Genomic DNA, 21073 nt, shown 5'->3' on the forward strand with positions numbered 1-21073 from the left:
CAAGCCGAGTTTTGATCGAGCTTTCACCGAGCCGAGCTTGAATAATTTGCGAACTACCAAGTCTCGTTTACATCTTACTGTGGATTTATCGGAATTATTACTATTGTATATGTTTCATTTTTTTAGGTTTACCTTTTATGCTTTTCCTTGCCTTTTGTAGACAGTTTTTTAGTTTATTTCTCTTGATTTATATATATATATATATTGGAAAATGCAAAAATATAAAGAAGAAAAGAAGAAAGGAAAAAGAAAAACTGATAGATATTTATTATTATTATTGCACATTATTAAGGTAGTACAAGAAAACCTGTCCTTGTAAATAACAACAAGAACAAGAAAAAAGAGAAACTCAGAGTAAGAAAAAGTCGCAGAGATTAGAAGATTTACACGAGGAAATGTCGTCAGATTTGATTGATTGTGCTGAAAAAAAACAGACACCATTGAATTGATGCGTCGAAATCAAGCACAAGTAGGAGGTATCTTGGCAACACCTTGGCGTTGCAGCTCCCCTAAAACACCATCTAAAGATGGCGCTTTCAGGCCAAGTGGAAGTGGCAGCCATGGCTTTGATAAAACGTCTCCAATGGCTGCATCTATGATCTCCTTCGACTGTAAATCCGGTGCAATAGATCCGATTAATGAAATTAAAAGAGAAATTATATTGTATGTCGAGTCGATAATTTAATGTCAGGTCATATATTTAATAAGAGAGGGGCTCACCGGATGAAAGTCGCATGGGGGAGGATGAGGCCCTGTATGTCTTGCTGCTGCTGCATCTACTTTGTACATCCCATGGGGCGGAATGCCGGGAACAGGAGCCGAATATCTCTGCCAAATTTGGAAAATACATTAATAAAATTAATATTTAGTTTATAATGCAAATATATATATGTAGATATGACATGTCTATCTTATCCAGTTAAGCATACATCTTTCAAATATATAAGTTTTTTAAAAAATGAAAATAAAAATAGAAAGTTCAACTCAGGCTCAAAGAATTAAAGATAAGTCGTTTTCTTAATAATAATCATCTCCCATGAAATAATATTCATTTTTCTTTTGCTTTGCTTTCGAGTATATTACTCCAAGAGTATGGTAAAAATTCCCTTTCTTATATATATACATATAAAGTAAAAATTAATATAACAAAATACAAAATAAACCTTGTGATTTTATGTATTTTTAGATGTTTTCGTGGTTTAAAATTTGCATATATGAGTTTGAGGTTTCATCTATTTGCAAAGATAAAATATTTTATTAAAACTATTTAAATTTAATATGCGTGGAAAATATTCAAAAAAAATCAGTAGTTTTTCCATCCTATTAATTGTACTCCTTCGGATATATAAAAACATTTAAAATAATTTTTTAATAAAATGATTCACATGTCGTTTATTTTTTATTTTTTTAAATAATGCCAAATTTTATTAACTTAAATCAGATGAAAGAATATTGCTAAGAAATGGCGGTGGACATGTCCACTCTTCCTGAACAGACACAGAAATGTCTTTTATTTATTTATGCTTTTATTGAAAAAACCTATATTTTTTTTTGTAAATTGAGAAACTCTCAAATCTATATTTATAATCTTTCTTCACCATGCAGACTATTTTTCATATAAAGAGTATTTTGCCTAAAATATAATATTTTGTTTTTTTTTTTTTTGTAAATGGAGAAAATCTCAAATCCATGATTTTTTTTTTTAAATTTCCTTTTTTAAATTATAAAGAGTATTTTGCCTATACTAAAAAATATAAGATTTATTTTTTATGGTTATTCCAAATTATTACTGAAAAGAGAATCCAACGAAATAGCAAATCCATGTATAAGAATCCAAAACTGAAGAAAACAACAGCATTGTAGTGTCCAAAAAAAGTAAGTAAATTATTTGTATTGTTTTTTACCGTATGTGCCATTGGCTGTGGAAAGCAATGTGTGCCTGCTGGGATTATTCCATTTGGTACCTACAAAATAAAATTTTACTGTAATACTCTCGACCAATAAATACATAAATTTATAGTTATTCATCTATAGAAACTTTAAAACAAACTTATTTAATTACCCGTTGTTGTTGTTGCTGTTGGTGGTGCCAATACGAAGCGTCTGGTGGTGGTAGAGGCCATATTGGCGGTGGTGGTGCAGGTGGTGAATTATGAGCTAAATGTTTAGGCCACATATGCATTATAGGTTGTTCCATTGGTGGATGACCCCATACATGTAAGGGTCTAAAATGCGGGTGGTGATGAATGGGTGGCGCGACAGGAGGAAACCCCATAGTCGGAGCATGCCAAGGTGTCATGTCTCTTTTCCCTCCGCCGCCTGCCGCCCCATACATTTGCCGTCTATGGCTCCATGTTGCGGCCTCCGCTTCACGAGCTAGCAAATGTTTGCGGTGAGATCTGTATTTCTGCAATAATAAAAAGCCAATTAGGTTATTACTTCTTGTTGGTTAACCTAAATTTAGTCGATAATCGTATAAAATATATAGATAACATAACATTATGTAACGTAACGTACTTGAAGATGACTGGCAATATTGTGGCGAGTGAGACAATCAATACCCATAAGTTCTAAAATCCTAGAAGGCACTGCCTTATCCACCCCAAGCTGTTCCACTGCTTGCACAAACCTCCTGTGCAAATCTGGAGTCCAATCCACCTACACACAATTCAAGATAAATCAAATGAAAAAAGTTTTAAAAAAAAAAAAAAACTGTCTTTTTCACAAGTTTTGAAGCTAAAATAATTTTTTTTCAAAAACCCAGTAAGGTTGGAGAAATTAATATTTCCTAGTTAAAGAATGTCTGAATGTCTCAAGTTCGAGTTTTAATAGAGTTGTTTAACAAACTTTATCTCGTAAGAGACTTTTTTGACTCGAATTTGATTGAGCAGTTTGGAATTTCTAGTTAAACAATGTTTTAAGTTCGAGATTTGAAACAGTTGTTTAACAAACTTTACCCTTTAGGAGAGATTTTTCAGGCTCGAAACTGATTGAGCAGTTTGGGATTTCTAGTTAAATAATGTTTTAAGTTCGAGTTTTAAAACAGTTGTTTAACAAACTTTACTTATTAGGAGAGACTTGTCTGGCTCGAATCTGATTGAACAGTTTGGAATTTCTAGTTAAACAATGTCTCAAGTTCGAGTTTTAAAACAATTGTTTAACAAACTTTGCACCGACAAGAGACTTTTCTGACTCGAATCTGATTTTCATGATTTGTAAAGAACTAGATGGAAAAGTTCTAGATCTCTTTCATCCAAGAACTTCCATGTTTCTTGAATTCTTTGGCTCCCATTTGAGAAGTACAACAAAATTGTTAGGGTATGATTTTTCATTTTAGTCTTATCTGAAAAACCGAAACTGGAAACCCAAAAGGACATACGGGAACCTTATTTCTAAGAAACCTAGCTCGGAAATGGAAATGGAAAGAGAAACAGACCCTTCATGAAACCCTACTGAAGAAGAGTTTTCGTGCAACACAGTGGATATACTATTGTTAGTATTACCTTCACTTTTCTCTTCACATCTAAAAACCTGAATTGTTTTTATGATATAATCTATGTTGCATGAAAACAGAAGCAGACACAGTAGAAAACCGAACTAAGCTGAATCGGAAATGAACACTAGGTGGAAACGCTACTGAAGAGGAGTTTCGTACAACAACATAGGATATATTATTGTTAGTACTAACTTCACTTTTCTCTTCACATCTAAAAACCCTGATTTGTTTTTATGATATAATCTATGTTGCACGGAAAGAGAAACAGACTCAGTAGAAAACGGGAACCAAGCTGAATCGAGAATAGACACTAGGTGGAAACGCTACTGAAGAGGAGTTCCGTGCAACATAGGATATATTATTGTTAGTATTACCTTCACTTTTCTCTTCCCTTGATTATTCTTAGCATGTGTTGATGATTTTCTCCCCTTATCACTAGCTTTCAAATTAACATCTCTCTTTCTTGAATCCAATCCCAAACCCTTATCTTCTTCTTCTTGTTCTTCTTTTCTTGAATTATCCTCCTCCACTACTAATTTCTCACTAGACCCGGAAGAGTTCATCTCCGACTCCTCGCCACCACTGCCGCCGCCACATCCACCACCACTCCCTGTACTAATAGAGAAATCAGCAAAGATCTCAGGGTCCATCTCCAAATCCGGTAACACATCCCCATCATTGATCCCCATAAAAAGATCATCAAAATTGATACTTTCCAGCAAGTCAACTGAGAATTCTTCATTTCCGCCGCCACAGAAACTCCCCATCTGTTCTTGCCTCTCATCTTCTTTGATGATGGACGGAGTTGTGAAGGATGAAACAGCTAGCATCAATACTAATTTTCAAGAATATCTCTTTCTATATATATATATACAAAGATACAAACTTTATACTATTTATGGTGCAATTACAGTAGAAAATAATTGCATGGTCATATAAGGGATAAAGGGTATATAAACTTGTTTTTCGTTTGGAGTTCTTGATTTTCCGGCGAATGACGACGGAGATGGAGGTGGAGGGTGGAGACAAAGAATGGAGGGTATGATGGAAATGAAGGATTTTGGCAGAATTTGAAGAGTGTGGAGAGGTTTGGATCTGAACCACAACTTAGAAAAGAGATCTCAGAGTTTTGTTTTTTAATATATGTTTTTGTTTTGTTTGAGTGAGAGCTTTATAATTCATTATTGATGTAATTATTGCATTATTATTTTAATTTTATATAGTGTTTGTGGATGACCTTTTTCCTTTTAGATTTTGAAATCTGGAAAAGGGTTCGTCAACTTTATAATATTATATAATATTGATATATATCCAAAAGTTGTAAGTTAATAATTAGAATAGTATTTACTGTAAAAAAAAAAAAGAGAATAATATTTATTATGTTTGAGTCACATATTAAATGCTTTAACCTAGTCTATGATTTGTCCAAACATTAAATGCTTTAACTAGCTCATAAATATGTGTATGGGTTACCCGAAAAAAAAAAAGGTTTTAATAGCCTTAAGAAGACCATTTAGCAAACACAAAATTAAAGTTATTAATATATTTTTGCTAGAAAATATAGGAGTCAATTAAATTAGACAAATAGAGAGAGTAATTTGTGGAATAAAAAAAAGTCATGAGGATCGATAATATGTGTCTGTACTCCAATGTCTAAGTTAATGACGTCTTTGGAAAATTATTTATGAGAAAACGAGTAATAGATAGATAGAGAGTTTGGAGAGCTTTTCTACGAGTTTGTATGTCTTTATATAGTGTTGGTCTTGAGAGCCGCGGTATCATCATCATGACATCACGTTATATACTTTATAAGTCATTCTCGGAATATGCTCCTCATCTTTTTTATTTTCTATTCGTTTGCTAAAGCTCTTTGGCGGCACCTCAGCTATACATTTGGAGTAATCATCGATTTCTCAGGTAATGTCACTGAATTTTTTAGCAGACTAATTGGTTTTCGATTTGGCAAACAAGTTCATTCTCTCTGGCAGTTTGTAGTCATTAGCTGGATGTGGCTCATCTGGTGGCATTTTTTATTCCGATCTTCCTTCAATCCAAATTTTCGTTACCAAGCTACGAGCACTTATTCTGAATCTGACAATTTAGGCAAAGGATGCTGCAACAACATTTATGACAGACGAACCCTATACATCAACTCCCAATATTGCAGAGACCTCCTCCTGCTCCAAACAGTATCTGTGTTTAGTGGATTTCCCCTCCCCGACGGTGGCTTAAATTTAACACGGATGGGTCGACATTGGGATCACTAAGTGCAGCGGGAGCTGACGGAATCTTCAGATCGGATAGAGGTTTTGCTCGAGGATGTTTTCCTTCTCCGTCGCCTAGGCTTCTGCTCACATTTCCGAATTACACGCAGTCATATTCGTGATGGATGTGGCATAGGAGCGGGTTGGTTGAAACTCTGGATTGAATTTTATTCTACATATGCCGTGTGTCTGCTTCAACGAAGGTCTGCTGAGGTTTCCTGGCAGATTCATCAGCAATGGCTAAAATGTAAGAGCATGCTAATCAGTTCATACCTATTTAAGCCAAAACCATACACCTAACACGCATCAAACAATATAACTCATGTTGCAGCAGGTTGACGTAGCATTTATATTCATACATATAGTCACAACCCCCTAATGCACTTTTTCTCAAATAAGATAACAATCTAAATTACACATACTCAATAAGTTAAAGAAATCTTTACATGTCATACTCTTCAATCAATCTTCTCATATATGTAAGCATTGTTAATATCCCTGTAAATTTATAAGGATAGAGACTCAGACTCATAATCCTTAATGTTAATAATAATTATAAATAAAAAAACAATATCTACCTATCTCAGCATCACCCACAATAGATTCACGAAGTACACTACCAACATCAAGGAATTTCAAGCGTATCTAAGAGAAATGTCCACTTGTAACTGATTTATAAATATTGAAAATAAGCAATGGATTTGAACAGATTGGACCTTGTTTGATAACCTGTTGGTCCCTTATAACGTAACAAGTTAGTTCCAAGGGGGGGGGGATAGGAACTATTTAAAATTTTAGTACGTTAAGGCAGACTTCTTTTTCTTTGAAAAAGGATTACACAGCGCGCTGAGTTAATTAAGACACTAGCTTAGTCAACTGATGACTAAGTCAGCTTCTTTCTTTGAGTCAGGAGATAGCAATTGAGTCTATTCCTGAACTCAGATACTCAATGCACACAACTCAGCGTGACCTCTTTACTTGGTCAGTTTTGTTTAAGCAAGCAATATATATATTAAGGAGTTTAAGGTTAGAAAGATGTTACTCAGCAGATTTATCCAGGTTCGGCCTCTAAGCCTACGTCCTATACTCGGAACACGTTCCGAGCTTTCGAATTCTCCTTTAACGGTAGAGCATCAAACCTTTTACAACTTAGAAGCTGAGTATAATAAGAGTACCTTCCTCTATACCTCTACTCACTCCTAATCTCTCGCTGAGTACTATAACCGAGTACTCAGCCTCTCCTTTCTAATCTCTAGAAATGATAAAGATTTGTCCTAAACAACAATTGCTAAGACACCTTAGATGATTAGATAATCACTCTAGACTTTTACACGAAAGATATATAATTTGGTGTAAGAATTTGCTTTGCTTTTCTTCACAGAACTTGAGTAGAATTTTGGTCAGTGTAATGGCTTGATAATGTTCTGTATTGAATGAAGCAACTGAAGGGCACTACTTATAGAGACGTCTGAGACATCAGTCATTTCGAATTTCGAAATAACCGTTGGAGGGAAACGGCTTCCTGTCGTTGTCACTCAGTCTTGCTCAGAGCTCTCGGCCAATCAGATTTGAGTATCTTCTGTCCTTGGTCAGCTTTTAGTCAGTTTGGCAGAATGTCTCTTCATTTATGGTAAGGTCAACTACACAGCGTCCTGTGTCTTCTGAACTTTACCCAAAGTGGAAACACTTTGTCTGGAAGTTGTTCTTGCTCAGCTGCTATCTTGTACTCTTTGTCGATTCAACTTAGCAGCTTCATTCCGAAGTTGTTTAACAAAGGTCTTCTAGATCCTTCTTCCGCTGAGTTGCGTTTTGTTCATAACGACAACGTTTTGCACACGCGGGCCGAGTTGTCTTGATCTGTTTGACTTGGGCTTTGACTTCCGTATTGGGCTTTAAGTCTTTTAGTCTTTATGTCTTATAAACAATTTAACTCAACATTGAACAAACACATTAGTTAAATAAATCAAAGCATTTAAACTTAGTGTGTTTAGAATATATTTAATTTTACTTAGATAATTTTGTCAAATCAAAATCATGTGGAAAGGTGTTTCAACAAACTCCCCCATTTTGATGTTGGCAAAACTATTCAGCGAGGAACTCAGTGTTGAGCTCCCCCATGATAGTTGACCTATTATTGCTTTGCAAACTCCCCCATCAGGGTTGAGCTGCTGACTTAGTTTACTCAAGGTTTAATCGAGTAAGTCTAAGGTCAGTTTTCAGATATAGGTCAACTCATGGAACATATTCTATTTTACTCAGTATTAAACGGAAGGTTTAACATTCAGAGTGCACTGAGTAATCATTTTGTTCAATGGGTCTTATGAGACAGTGTTTTATAATCATACAAGACAATGTCAAACATTTAATCAGCATAAGATACAATCAACAAGTATTATAGTCAGTAAACACAGTTGATGTATTTGAAGATACATAATAACATAATACTCAGCATCGTATGAAATAACTCAAGTTAGGATAAAAGATGCAAGTATTGTATTGAAGTAAAGTAGTCAGCATACATAGCAAAAGATGAGCATAAAAGAACATAGAGACTACAGACTACAAAAACTAAGCTAGCCCATTTCTACTTCTTTTTCTTTTGCTTAGACTGACTGCTTCTAGGAGCCTCTTGCTGAGTTCTAGCTTGTTCTTTCTCCCCCGTTTTGTCAGCATCGGGTGGAGGAGGAATCCTAAAGGAGTCGGTCAAGACTACAGTGGTCAGCACGCCGGACAGCTCCTTAAGTTTATCGGCACTCTCATTGATACCGTCGAAAACAATAACGCCTTCATCCAAGACATCTTTAGGTATACCTAGTTCAGCGGCGCTGAGTAAGCTCAGGATGTAGGCTTGAGACTTACCTACCCAAGTAATTGTATCTGACTGCGCAGCAAAAACTTGATGAAAGGTCTTCAGCAGTGCTGAGTCATAATATTGACGCTAGATATTGTTATGACGCACATGGGTGAAGATCCTTTGAGAGTTGACCAATATCTCATTTTGCTTCATCTGGTCAGTGTCCATCTCTTGCTTATTCAAGTTCCGCAGACGAACTGCTTCGCTAATTTGCTCCACCGAGCATTGAGAGTAGGAGGCCAGCTGATTGTTGGTCTTGGTTTGCTCAGTGTGAAGCAGGGCAAAGAGCATTTTAACTTCATCAGAAGTTTCATACTGAGTATTCGCAGCTGACAAGGTCTGGACTTGGCCTTGAAGAGTGTTAAGATGTTGAACCGTTGTCAGTTGAAGCTCAGCCAGCTTCGTTATTGAGTCCTGCTTGGGCTGTTGTGATTGAATTGAGATCATATCACTTAGAAAATCCTTCAGTCCTTTAACCTCAGTTAAGAGCTGAGAGACTTGGGACAGCTGAGTTGATGTATTTCCACTTGACCCAGCAGTAGGTTCAGCAGTTTGATGAATGTCCTTAATTAATGACTGCACCGAGGTGATGAGTTTTCTGCCAGACTCGATGGCATGCAGATAGCTTAGGGATCCTTTATCGTGTTGCCTGGTTTCCTCAGTATGACCAGTTTGTGGAGGAGTCAGAGTTATGACAGGGTCAGTGACTGGAAGTGAGTTTTCAGTCTGCACTTGGTGTTCTGGAAGAGATGGTTGATCGGCAGGAATTATGGTTGGGGAAGTAGTGACCCTAATGGATTCAGTGCTGACGGGAGCAGGAATGTTCTGAGTCAGCACAGTGCTTGGAGCAGCAACATTGACGAGAACTTGCTCGATTTGGCTTGTAGAGTTGGCGGAAGCATTCAAGTCGGCTTGTTCCTTTTGTGAAGAAACAGAGGCTTGCTTTTTAAGAGAAGCTTATTGAGAAGAAGGGGCTTGCTTACTGAAAAACTTCAACTTCAGAGAAGAAGGATCTTTAGTCGGCTTTTGAACAGGGAGGTCAATGACCGTTTTCTGACTTGCCTTTACTAATCTTCTTCTGCGAGGAGGAGTGGGATCAGCTTGGATAGATTCTCCTGAGTGAGAAGGATAAGTCTCTTCTTGATCAGCATTGGGCTGATTAGCTTGTACTTGTACTTTATTTGCATCCAACTCACTGTTAGTTGGGTCAGCAGCTTCCTCTTCACTTGCTGTCTCCTCAGCGTCATCCTGATCGTTGTCTTCTTCTTCTTCTTCTTCTTCCTCATCATCCTGATCTGAGTTATCTAGTTCTTCTTCCACCTGAGTGATGAAGTGATCATCCAGTTCCACATCATCTTCTTGATGCTCAGCTTCAGTTCCTTGACATTGTGTGAAGTGAGAATCACCAGGAACAATGATGTCAATGGGGACAGCATCAATTGGGGTCAGCTCTGAAGACTTCTTCTTCTTCAGAGGTTGCTCAGCTTCCAGTCTTTCCTCTGTATCAGGCTCATCTTGCCTGCTTCTCTTCTCAGCTGACTTAGGTCTCTCCTGACCTTTTTGAGCAGCTGACTAAGGCTTCTTGGCCTGAGGCTCAGCCTTCTTTGAAGGCGTCCCAACAGCTTTCCTTTTTTGGGCAGCTGGAGCCTTTGTCCTTTTCCCCTTCTTTGAGACAGTTGTCTCCTCATCAGCCTCATCAACATTTTTGCCTTTCTTAATCGGTTGGTCATATTTCAAGGCACGCAGCGCAGCAGTTGTGATATTAGATCCTTGGGCCTAAGTTTCCTCGAATAGGTCAACCTGATGGTCTTTGAGGATTCTGGTTAAAAGTGAGCCCAGCCTAAGAGTTCCTGTGCTCCTCTGGAAGCCAGCGATTAGGAAAACTGGCATATTGATGGGCTTGTAGGTCAGCATATGCCATATGAAGCATTGCTCAAAATTTGTCGCTGAGCTAGTGCAATTAATCTTGGGGTAGATGTAATTGGTCAGCAGATAGTGTGCCATCTTTTGGTGCTGGCCCATTGATGAACTTGAGATTTCTCCAGAATGGCCAGGGGGTTTGCAGAAGGTGGCTACATACCCAGTTCCTTCATGATCACCAGTTCTCCTCATCTTTGTTCCCTCATTTTTCAATTTAAGCAAATTGGCAAGGTAGGTAGGGTTGATGAAGATTGTTTTCTCCTTTACCACGGTTACTAGGTAGTCCTGGTTATCGTTAGCAACCCGTAAGTTGTGGTAGAATTCCCTTACTAGGTCAGGGTAAGTGGGATCTCTAATGGAGAACAGCTCGGTCCAGCCATTCTTCGATATCCATTCACAGAATGGTTGCTCGGTTGTTACGAAGGCCTCAGAGAACCATCGTGAGAAGTCTATTTTCCACTCTCTAACGTCTGCGAAGACTTTGGTGTAGGTTCTGACCTTGGTCGGCTTTCCCTTAGAGGAGGTGGCTTGGCCAGCTTTGCCTTTGTTCGGCGTAGTGACCTTTGTAGCTTCAGGCGAAGTAGTTTGCCTGGAAGCTTCATCGGAACTGGTCTTAGGATGACCGGCACCAGAGATGTTAACAGAAACCTTAGTCATAGTTTCAGAGAAAGATTGGGAAGTTTTGAGAGTTTTTAGAGAGAGAATGCTTATGCTAGAAAATTCGGTAAGCGTAAAGAGATAACAATGGGGATTTACCCATTATTTTATAGCAGTGAAAAGTGGATCTTATCGAATCCATGTGTCAGTTTTGCCTTGGGATTGTCAACCGACAATGATCCTAGCTTTTATGACACATTCGGCGCATACATCATCCTAGGTGGCTATTCGCGTGCTCTAGCATTAAATGCAACGGATCTTATATTCAGCGTTTAGAATACTAGGCGTTTTATATTCTGAGTGGTCAGTTTTATGCAAACAGATGATTTCTTAGCTTGAGATAACTACTCGGTGCCAATGTTTGCTCAGTATGTGATATTCATTCATTCAGCATTAATCACTCAGCATACATCTATTCACTCAGCATTAATCACTCAGCATACATCTATTCACTCAGCAAATAATAGATCACCCAACATGTTAATTCACTCAGCATGAATATATATTAAGAGCTGGAATTTACTGAAGAGGATTAAACATACCAATGGCTTCTCTCAGTATGCTGAACTGCTCATGAGCCAGTGGCTTTGTGAAGATATCCGCAAGCTGTTCATCCGTTGGGACGTAGGTCAGCTTTATCTCACCCTTGAGTACATGGTCTCTAATGAAGTGATGTCTTATGCTGACATGCTTCATCCTACTGTGTTGAATTGGGTTTTTGGATAGATCAATTGCACTTTTGTTGTCACATTTGACCTCAATTGTCTTTGTTTGAACACCATAGTCTTCAAGCTGTTGCTTAATCCATAGGACTTGAGCAACACAGTGTCCAGCAGCAATGTACTCAGCTTCAGTGGTAGATAAGGCTACTGACGCCTGCTTCTTGCTGAACCAGGATACAAGACAGCTTCCTAAGAAATGACATCCTCCAGATGTGCTTTTCCATTCTAGCTTGTCTCGTCCATAGTCAGCGTCAGTGTATCCAACGAGTGTAAAACCATGAGTGTTGGGATACCATAAACCTGCGTTCACTAAGCTTTGCAAATATCTAAGGATTTTTTTTACAGCTATGTAATGAGATTCCTTAGGGTTAGATTGATATCTAGCACAGTAGCATACTGAGAACTGAATGTCCGGTCTACTTGCTGTTAAGTAAAGTAGAGAGCCTATCATACCTCGATACAATTTGCTATCTACTGACTTACCATTCTCGTCGGCGCAAAGGACAGTGTTGTTGAAACACCTTTCCATAAGATTTTGATTTGACAAAATCATCCATGATTAAGAGGCAATTAAATTTAGATGCTTTGATTTAATTTTACTAATATGTTTGTTCAATATTGAGTGCAAAAATATATAAACTAAAGACAGGACAAAAGTCAGCACAAGCAAAGCTGAGTAGAACGGAACTCAATATGACAGAATGGAAGCTGAGTGGAGTAAAACTCAGAAGCAAAACGAAGCTGACTAAAGTTGAAGATTTCTTCAGGAGTGGTTAAATAGAACGGAGCTGACCTAGAAGGAACTCAGCATGAACGTTGAACATTCGAAGAGAATAAACGAAGCTGAGTGATAGTCAGGACAACATGAAGGATCCGTTCACTAAAGGACAAAGTCTGCCAATCTTCTGCACCAATAATTGGAACCTCGAAGACACCTACAAAAAGACAAACCAGACGCAAGAAGACAAACCTGACGCCTGAAGAAAACAGAGAAAGGGAATGGCGGTGCAGTCTGAAGCTGTCCAGAAATTGTTCCCCAAAAGAGCCGTTTTGGTGTTAACGGTTAAGACATTTCAAAACGATCAAATCTATAGATTTCCTTCTATAAAAGGACAATCGAAAAACTTGGATAGACACCGAAGTATCAAAAGAAAAATACAAGAGAGAAAGTTTCAAAAGCACTCAAATACAAAAAGGGATCTTACACCAACTTTTCTATTCTATGTGTAAATGCTAGATTGATTTGTAATCATCTAAAGTGTTCTTTAGTTCAAAAAGAACAAGTCTGTTATCAATAGGAATATTGAGAGTGTAAAGCTGAGTGCTTGGTTGTAAGCATTTCAGTGGCAGAGAAATCTAGGTGCTGGGTTGTAGCACTTAGTAGGAGTTGAGTAGACGAATAGAGGAAGGTACTCTTGCATATTCAACTGCCTTGTAATTGGTTTGTGCTCTACCTTTAAAGAGCTCAGTATTGGATTCAAAAAGCCCGGAGGACTCTAGGGACTGGACGTAGGCAGAGAGGCCGAACCAGGATAAGTGATACTGAGTAATCTCTAAACTCTCTCTTATAATTGCATGTGTTGTTTGCTTTATTTACTCAGCATATAAATTGCCTAAGCTAATCTTGAGTAAGTAAGTGGTGCTGAGTTAGAAGCTGACCTCCAAGAGTGTCACTTCTTAACTCTCAAGAAAACAACTTTAGTCAACATCTGACTAAAGCTGTCCTGAGATATATCTCACCAAGCTGACCAAAGGCTAAGTTAATAAATTCACAAAATAAATTACAGTTAGCTTAATTAAAACGCGAAAAAGTTATATTAGTTCCTAACCCCCCCTTTGGAACTAATTACCAGGGACCAACAAGTGGTATCAGAGCCTAAGCTCACTACTCAAAGATTTAACAATCTTGAGCTGATCCCTAAAAATGGGTGAGAACAGCACTCGTTTCCTTCCTGGAAACCAAACAACACAGATACTCCCTGAGGGATTATCAATCACTAGACCTCCCCTATTCTTTGGATCAAACTATACTTTCTGGAAGAATAGGATGAAGAACTTTATTCAAGCCACAAACATGAGTGCATGGCTTGCAATAGTTCAAGGTCCACATATACCTTATAAAACTGTTGATAATGAGAAAGTTATCAAAAGTGAAACTGAGTGGACAGAGGATGACCTCAGAAAATTACAAAATAATGCTTCGGCTATCAATATGCTTCACTGTGCGTTAGATGCTGCAGAATACAATAAGATTTCAGGTTGTGAGTCAGCACAGGAGATTTGGAAGAAGCTTGAAGTAACCTATGAAGGCATAAGCAACGTTAAGGAGTCTAAGGTCAATCAACATATGAGACTCTACGAGCTGTTTGAGATGAAGGAGAATGAAGACATCTCAGAAATGAACGCAAGGTTCACAAACATTATAAATGAGCTAAAAAGGCTTGGAAAGAACTTCACTGAAGAAGAACAAGTGAAGAAAATTCTGAGAAGTCTGCCCAAGAGCTGGCAAGCAAAGAAAACAGTTGTAGAAGAAGCCCAAGACTTGACTACCTACAAATACGATGAGCTGATCGGATCCCTGCTGACCCATGAAATCTCTATGAAAAACTTTGAAGCCAAAGAGAAAGAAAAATCAGAAGATAAGAAACAAAAGTCCCTTGTCATGAAAGCTGACTCAACTGAAGCGGAGTCAACTGATGATGAGGAATTGGCCATGTTCACCAGAAAGATGAAAAAGCTGTTCAGGAGAAATGATAGAAACGGCAGAAGGTCATTTAGAAGAAATGATAAGTATAAAGCTAAGTCAAGTGACAAGTACAAGAAGGACAGCTCGAAGTCCGTCACATGCTTTGAGTGTCATCAAACCGGGCACATCAAGTCAAGCTGTCCCAACCTCAAGAAAGAGAAGAAGGGAAGAAAAAAGGCTATGGTAGCCATATAGAGTGACAGTGATGAGTCAACATCATCTGAAGCTGAGCAAAATGAAACAGCAAACATATGTTTTATGGCAGATGATGGAGCTGACCAATCCCAATCTGAGCAAGCTGACCTTTCTGATGAAACTGACCAGGAGAATCACAACAATGAGGTAACATCCTTACTTTTGCTAGAAACGAAATGGTAAATGCCCTGAGTGACTTATATACACTAACTAAGAAGTGTAATAAAAAGATTAAGGCACTCAGCAGGCGATGTGATGAGATTGAAGAGGTCAAGCTAAGTGACCTCCGATATCTTCTCCAGGACAACTCTGACTTGCATACCAACATGCAAATCTTACATAAGTTTATCACGGAGGTTCAATCTGAGTCAAAGAAACTTAGAAAGGATATCACAACATTACAGAGTCAAGGGAAGGGCTCAAAAAGAAATAAACCCCATGCTGGGTACGCAAATACCAGTCAGCATAAGCAATTTACTCAATGTGAGTGTTGTGGAAAAAGGGGACACACAAAGGATGTGTGTCGGCATAACAAGCGGATTGTCCAATGTGACTTCTGCGGAAGAAAAGGGCATACCACGAAAGTATGTTGGCATGCCCAACACAATAATGCTGACCATACTCAGTTCAACCCACAAAGGGTACCTTTTTGTGATTTCTGTGGTAAGCCAGGCCACACCACAAAAGTATGCCGTCACAAGTTAAAATATGATTTTGCACCTATTTATACTAACAAGAAAGGACCCAAAAAGAATTGGGTACCTAAAAATGAATAGTTTAAATTGCAGGTCAGCTTGACATGCGTGGAGAAGTCAAAACTATGGTATATAGACAGCGCATGCTCAAGGCATATGACAGGTGATGAAACTCAGTTCATCACACTAGAGCTTAAACGAGGTGGAAGTGTAAGCTTTGGAGACAACAAGAAGGGTAAGATAGTCGGCTCAGGTACTATCGGAGGTAACCCAACTATTGAGTCTGCCTCCTTAGTTAAAGGTCTCAAATACAATCTGCTGAGTGTAGCTCAGCTTTGCAAGAGCGGCAGAAGGGTTGTATTTGATGATACTAAGTGTCAAATACTCGAGGGAAATACAAATGAATTAATTTTAACTGCCCCTCGTGTAGAAAATGTATACATGTTAAACTTAGAAAAATAGTTTTCTAAAAACATATGCTTAGTGTCTAAAGAGGACAACTCCTGGCTATGGCATAGAAGACTTGGGCATGTCAGCATAGACCTTCTTGCCAAATTAGCTAGAAAGCAATTAGTTGAGGGATTACCCAAGTTAAAATTTGAAAAAGATCAACTGTGTAAAGCCTGTCAGCAAGGCAAACAAACTAAAAAGTCATTTCATAGCAAAAATATTGTCTCAACCAAAAGACCATTGGAATTACTACACTTGGATCTTTTCGGACCTATCCAGCCACTCAGCTTGGGAGGTAAGAAATTTTCCTTGGTTATTATAGATGATTTCTCTCGGTACACTTGGATCATCTTGCTAAGTAGCAAGGATGAAACCTTTGAGATGTTTACCATATTAATCAAAAAGCTTGAAAATGACAAAGACCTAAGAGTAGCTCACATTAGAAGCGACAATGGTGGAGAATTCAAAAACCAACAGTTTGATGAATTCTGTGAAACCAGCGGTATTGACCACAACTTCTCTGCTCCTAGAACACCTCAACAAAATGGGGTCGTTGAAAGGAAAAATAGAACCATTGTCGAAATAGCTAGGACAATGCTGAGTGAAAATAGGCTTCCAAAGTACTTCTGGGGTGAAGTTGTTCACACGGCATGTTACATACTGAATAGGGCTCTAGTTAGACATATACTTAAGAAAACCCCATATGAGCTTTGGAAAGGACGAAAGCCCAACATTGGATACTTTCGTGCCTTTGGGTGTAAATGCTTTATACTCAATACAAAAGACAACCTTGCTAAATTTGATGCTAAAGCTGACGAGGCGATCTTTTTAGGGTACTCAACAAACAGTAAAGCATATAGAGTATTTAATAAAAGAACTCAGGTTGTAGAAGAGTCTGTACATGTTGAGTTCGATGAAACTGACCCTGTAGAAAAATACAAGAGAGAAAGTTTCAAAAGCACTCAAATACAAAAAGGGATCTTACACCAACTTTTCTATTCTATGTGTAAATGCTAGATTGATTTGTAATCATCTAAAGTGTTCTTTAGTTCAAAAAGAACAAGTCTGTTATCAATAGGAATATTGAGAGTGTAAAGCTGAGTGCTTGGTTGTAAGCATTTCAGTGGTAGAGAAATCTAGGTGCTGGGTTGTAGCACTTAGTAGGAGTTGAGTAGACGAATAGAGGAAGGTACTCTTGCATATTCAACTGCCTTGTAATTGGTTTGTGCTCTACCTTTAAAGAGCTCAGTATTGGATTCAAAAAGCCCGGAGGACTCTAGGGACTGGACGTAGGCAGAGAGGCCGAACCAGGATAAGTGATACTGAGTAATCTCTAAACTCTCTCTTATAATTGCATGTGTTGTTTGCTTTATTTACTCAGCATATAAATTGCCTAAGCTAATCTTGAGTAAGTGGTGCTAAGTTAGAAGCTGACCTCCAAGAGTGTCACTTCTTAACTCTCAAGAAAACAACTTTGGTCAACATCTGACTAAAGCTGTCCTGAGATATATCTCACCAAGCTGACCAAAGGCTAAGTTAATAAATTCACAAAATAACTTACAGTCAGCTTAATTAAAACGCGAAAAAGTTATATTAGTTCCTAACCCCCCCTTTGGAACTAATTACCAGGGACCAACAAGTGTCAGTGCCCATAGGAGTAGATATTGGTTTGCAATTTTCAAGATCATATTTCTTCAATATCTCCTTGGCATATTTAGCTTGACTGATGACGATGTCATTTTTCCCTTGTTTGGTTTGAAGTCCAAAGAAGAAGTTGAGTTCTCCCATCATTGACATTTCAAACTCAGTCTGCATTTGCTTGCTAAATTCCTTGCACATTGACTCATTAGTAGCACCGAAAATAATATCATCAACATATATTTGAGCCAGCAGGGTGTCTTTACCCTTTCTCTTAATGAATAAGGTTGTATCAGCTTTGCCTCTGACATAGTTTCTAGTCAGCAGGAAACTGGTCAGCCTCTCATACCAGGCACGTGGTGCTTGCTTGAGGCCATACAGAGCCTTTTTGAGTTTATAAACGTGGTTTGGGAACTTAGGATCCTCAAACCCTCGAGGTTGATTAACATAAACTTCCTCGTTTATAACTCCATTAAGGAATGCACTCTTAACATCCATTTGAAATAGTTTAAAGTTCATATAACTTGCATAAGCGCATAAAATTCTAATAGCCTCTAGCCTTGCCACTGGGGCAAAGGTCTCACCGTAGTCAATACCTTCTTGCTGACTGTAGCCCTGAGCTACAAGCCTTGCTTTGTTCCTGACTACATTTCCTTGCTCATCCAGCTTGTTGCGGAAGACCCATCTTGTTCCAATGGTCTTCTGACTCCTTGGATGTGGCACTAACTCCCATACATCGTTTCTTCTGAATTGGTCAAGTTCCTCTTGCATTGCGTTCATCCAGAATTCATCTTCCTCAGCATCAGCGAAGTTCTTAGGTTCCTGAACTGAGACGAAGGCTACGTTGCTGAGGTATCTCCTGAGTTGATTTCTTGTCATCAGGGTATTCTCAGCGGCATCAAGAATGGCACTCTCTGAGTGTCCTCTTGGTATCCTTATCTCCTTTGGTAGATTGATGTCTTATGCTATCTGTGTTTCAACAGTCTCTGCAGGTATAGATTGGTCAGTGAAAACAATTTGAGGTTCACTTTTACCTTTGGTCAGCCCTTGAGGGAATGACTCAGCGGCTGTATCTTGATCAGCGGGTACTGAGTGTGGATCATCCTCGGTCAGCGGCAAATATCTTCCTACAGGGTTAGTTTTGTCGAACTCAACATGTACTGACTCTTCTAAAATTTGAGTTCGTTTATTGAAAACTCTGTATGCTTTGCTGTTTGTTGAGTAGCCTAAAAAGATAGCTTCATCAGCTTTTGAGTCAAACTTAGCTAGGCTATCTTTGGTGTTTTAAATAAAACATTTACAGCCAAAGGCACGAAAGTATCCAATGTTGGGCTTTCATCCTTTCCAAAGTTCATAGGGGGTTTTCTTTAGTATGGGTCTAACAAGAGCCCTATTAAGAATATAGCACGCTGTGTTAACAGCTTCTCCCCAAAAGTACTTTGGAAGCCTATGCTCACTCAGCATTGTCCTGGCTATTTCAACTAAGGTTCTGTTCTTCCTTTCAACAACCCCATTTTGTTGAGGCGTCCTAGGAGCAGAAAAATTATGGTCAATGCCACTGGCTTCACAGAATTCAACAAACTGTTGGTTTTTGAATTCTCCACCATTATCACTTCGGATGTGAGCTAGTTTTAGGTCTTTATCATTTTCAAGTTTTCTAACCAAATTTGAAAATGTCTCAAAGGTCTCATCCTTGCTACTCAGCAAGATGATCCACGTGTACTGAGAGAAGTCATCTACAATGACCAAGGAAAATCTTCTTCCACCCAGACTCAGCGGCTGGACTGGACCAAAGAGATCCAAGTGTAGTAACTCTAACGGACGCTTAGTTGAGACAATATTTTTACTATGAAAAGATTGTTTGTTTTGTTTTCCAGCTTGGCAAGCGTGGCATAGTTGATCTTTTTCAAATTTAAGTTTTGGCAGTCCCTCAACCAATTGCTTTCTTGCTAATTTGGCCAGGAGGTCCATGCTTACATGACCAAGTCTCCTGTGCCATAGCCAGGAATTTTCTTCCTTTGAAACTAAGCATACAGTTTTTGAAAACTTTTTCTCCAAGTTCAGCATGAAGACATTATCAATGCGAGGGGCAGTTAAAATTAACTCATTAGTTTTACCCTCGTATATTTTACATCCAGTGTCATCAAATATAATTTTTCTCCCATTATCACATAACTGAGCTACACTGAGTAAGTTATATTTGAGTCCGTTGACTAGGGAGACTGACTCAATATTAGGATTACCTCCAACGGTTCTTGACCCTACTATCTTACCCTTCTTGTTGTCTCCAAAACTTACGCTTCCTCCTCGTTTACGCTCAAATGTGATGAACTGAGTTTCATCACCATTCATATGCCTCGAGCATGCGCTGTTGTTAGACGAGGTGCCGCGGCCTAATCTCCCGGGCGGACCGGGGGGTGGACAACCTCATGGCGACGTAAGCGGTGATTGGTGCCGAAAGCAACCAATCGTGGAATCAAGCTGCTCGGCAGGACCGGAGCTCGGAGATATGGAAGAGTCGCCACCCACGAATGGGAAAATGAACACCGATCCCTTGCGGGAGACCGGTGTGGGTTTGGGAAACTTAGGTACGAGCCGAGAAGGCTAGCTCCTTTCCGGAGAAAGGCTACTAGGCACCCCGACATCGCCCGGTTATGAACCACCGGCCTCCTACTCAGCATGTTAGGCGATAACGGACTAATCGTATACTTCTTTAAGTTTAAAATTCATTTGAAACCCTTTTCTTTCTCTTTTTTAGAAACCGTTTTGAGCATATGATATTGAAAAGCCACATCAGTAAAGAATCACCCATTTATGTTTATACATACACAGAGAGGGGGAAGAAAGAAGTGATTTATTTACAACTGTATTAAATATTATGTCGTGTGTTTATTCTACACTAACTTATTTCCCCAAAACGGATTTATTTACATGGTTCGCACCTTAATCGCCATTGGAACGATTTAGGTGCGTTTTAAAACCCCGTTTGATGAAGTTCACTCGAATCGCCGTTGGAACGACTCGAGTATTTGAAAACGTTTGAGATAAAAACCTTTTAATGAGAAAACATGGTTAAACATACATGTCAATTTTACTTTGTACAAATTCTTTAAGAAAGTGATTCGAAAATTCTATTATTCACAACGAAAGCGGTTTTAATTACAATGATCCTTTAATCCGCCTTTGGAACGGATTAAGGTTTTAAAACGTGGTGTTTTGAAGATGATTTGAAATATTAACAAGAATGATTCTATTTATTTACATTAGAAATCTAAAAAAAACTCATTAGTTTAAACAATTCAATTGAAAACTCTCTTTTTGGTGATTTATTTTCCCCACTTATTTAATGGACTCTCTAATTGTTATTTAAAGCAAGACTTATAATCAAACAAGGCCTATTTGAGACATGGACCCATGAATGGGCCAAAAGAATAGA

At 38.5% G+C, this 21073-nt stretch overlaps 1 protein-coding gene across 1 annotated transcript; it reads right to left on the reverse strand.

Annotated features, from left to right (window-relative positions):
* Positions 1-242: 242 nt before the first annotated feature.
* Positions 243-4651, reverse strand: LOC136231263 (transcription activator GLK1-like). The gene is made up of 6 exons (XM_066020588.1): positions 3871-4651; positions 2518-2658; positions 2063-2407; positions 1905-1964; positions 721-828; positions 243-609 (listed from the first exon to the last, which is right to left on the reverse strand). Exons 1-6 carry the CDS (start codon positions 4324-4326, stop codon positions 460-462), a joined length of 1260 nt encoding a protein of 419 aa, XP_065876660.1. The 5' UTR covers positions 4327-4651; the 3' UTR covers positions 243-459.
* Positions 4652-21073: the final 16422 nt, after the last annotated feature.

This window comes from Euphorbia lathyris, chromosome 5, assembly GCF_963576675.1.
Source record: "Euphorbia lathyris chromosome 5, ddEupLath1.1, whole genome shotgun sequence".
NCBI lineage: Eukaryota > Viridiplantae > Streptophyta > Magnoliopsida > Malpighiales > Euphorbiaceae > Euphorbia > Euphorbia lathyris.

Bases quoted from the DNA above. Each gene is read 5' to 3' on its own strand.
- LOC136231263 (XM_066020588.1), bottom strand. From the start codon at position 4,326: ATGCTAGCTGTTTCATCCTTCACAACTCCGTCCATCATCAAAGAAGAT. The intron at 2,659-3,870 runs GTAATACTAACA...AATTGTGTGTAG, and splicing joins AAGGGAAGAGAAAAGTGAAG to GTGGATTGGACTCCAGATTT. The intron at 829-1,904 runs GTAAAAAACAAT...CAAATTTGGCAG, and splicing joins CACAGCCAATGGCACATACG to AGATATTCGGCTCCTGTTCC.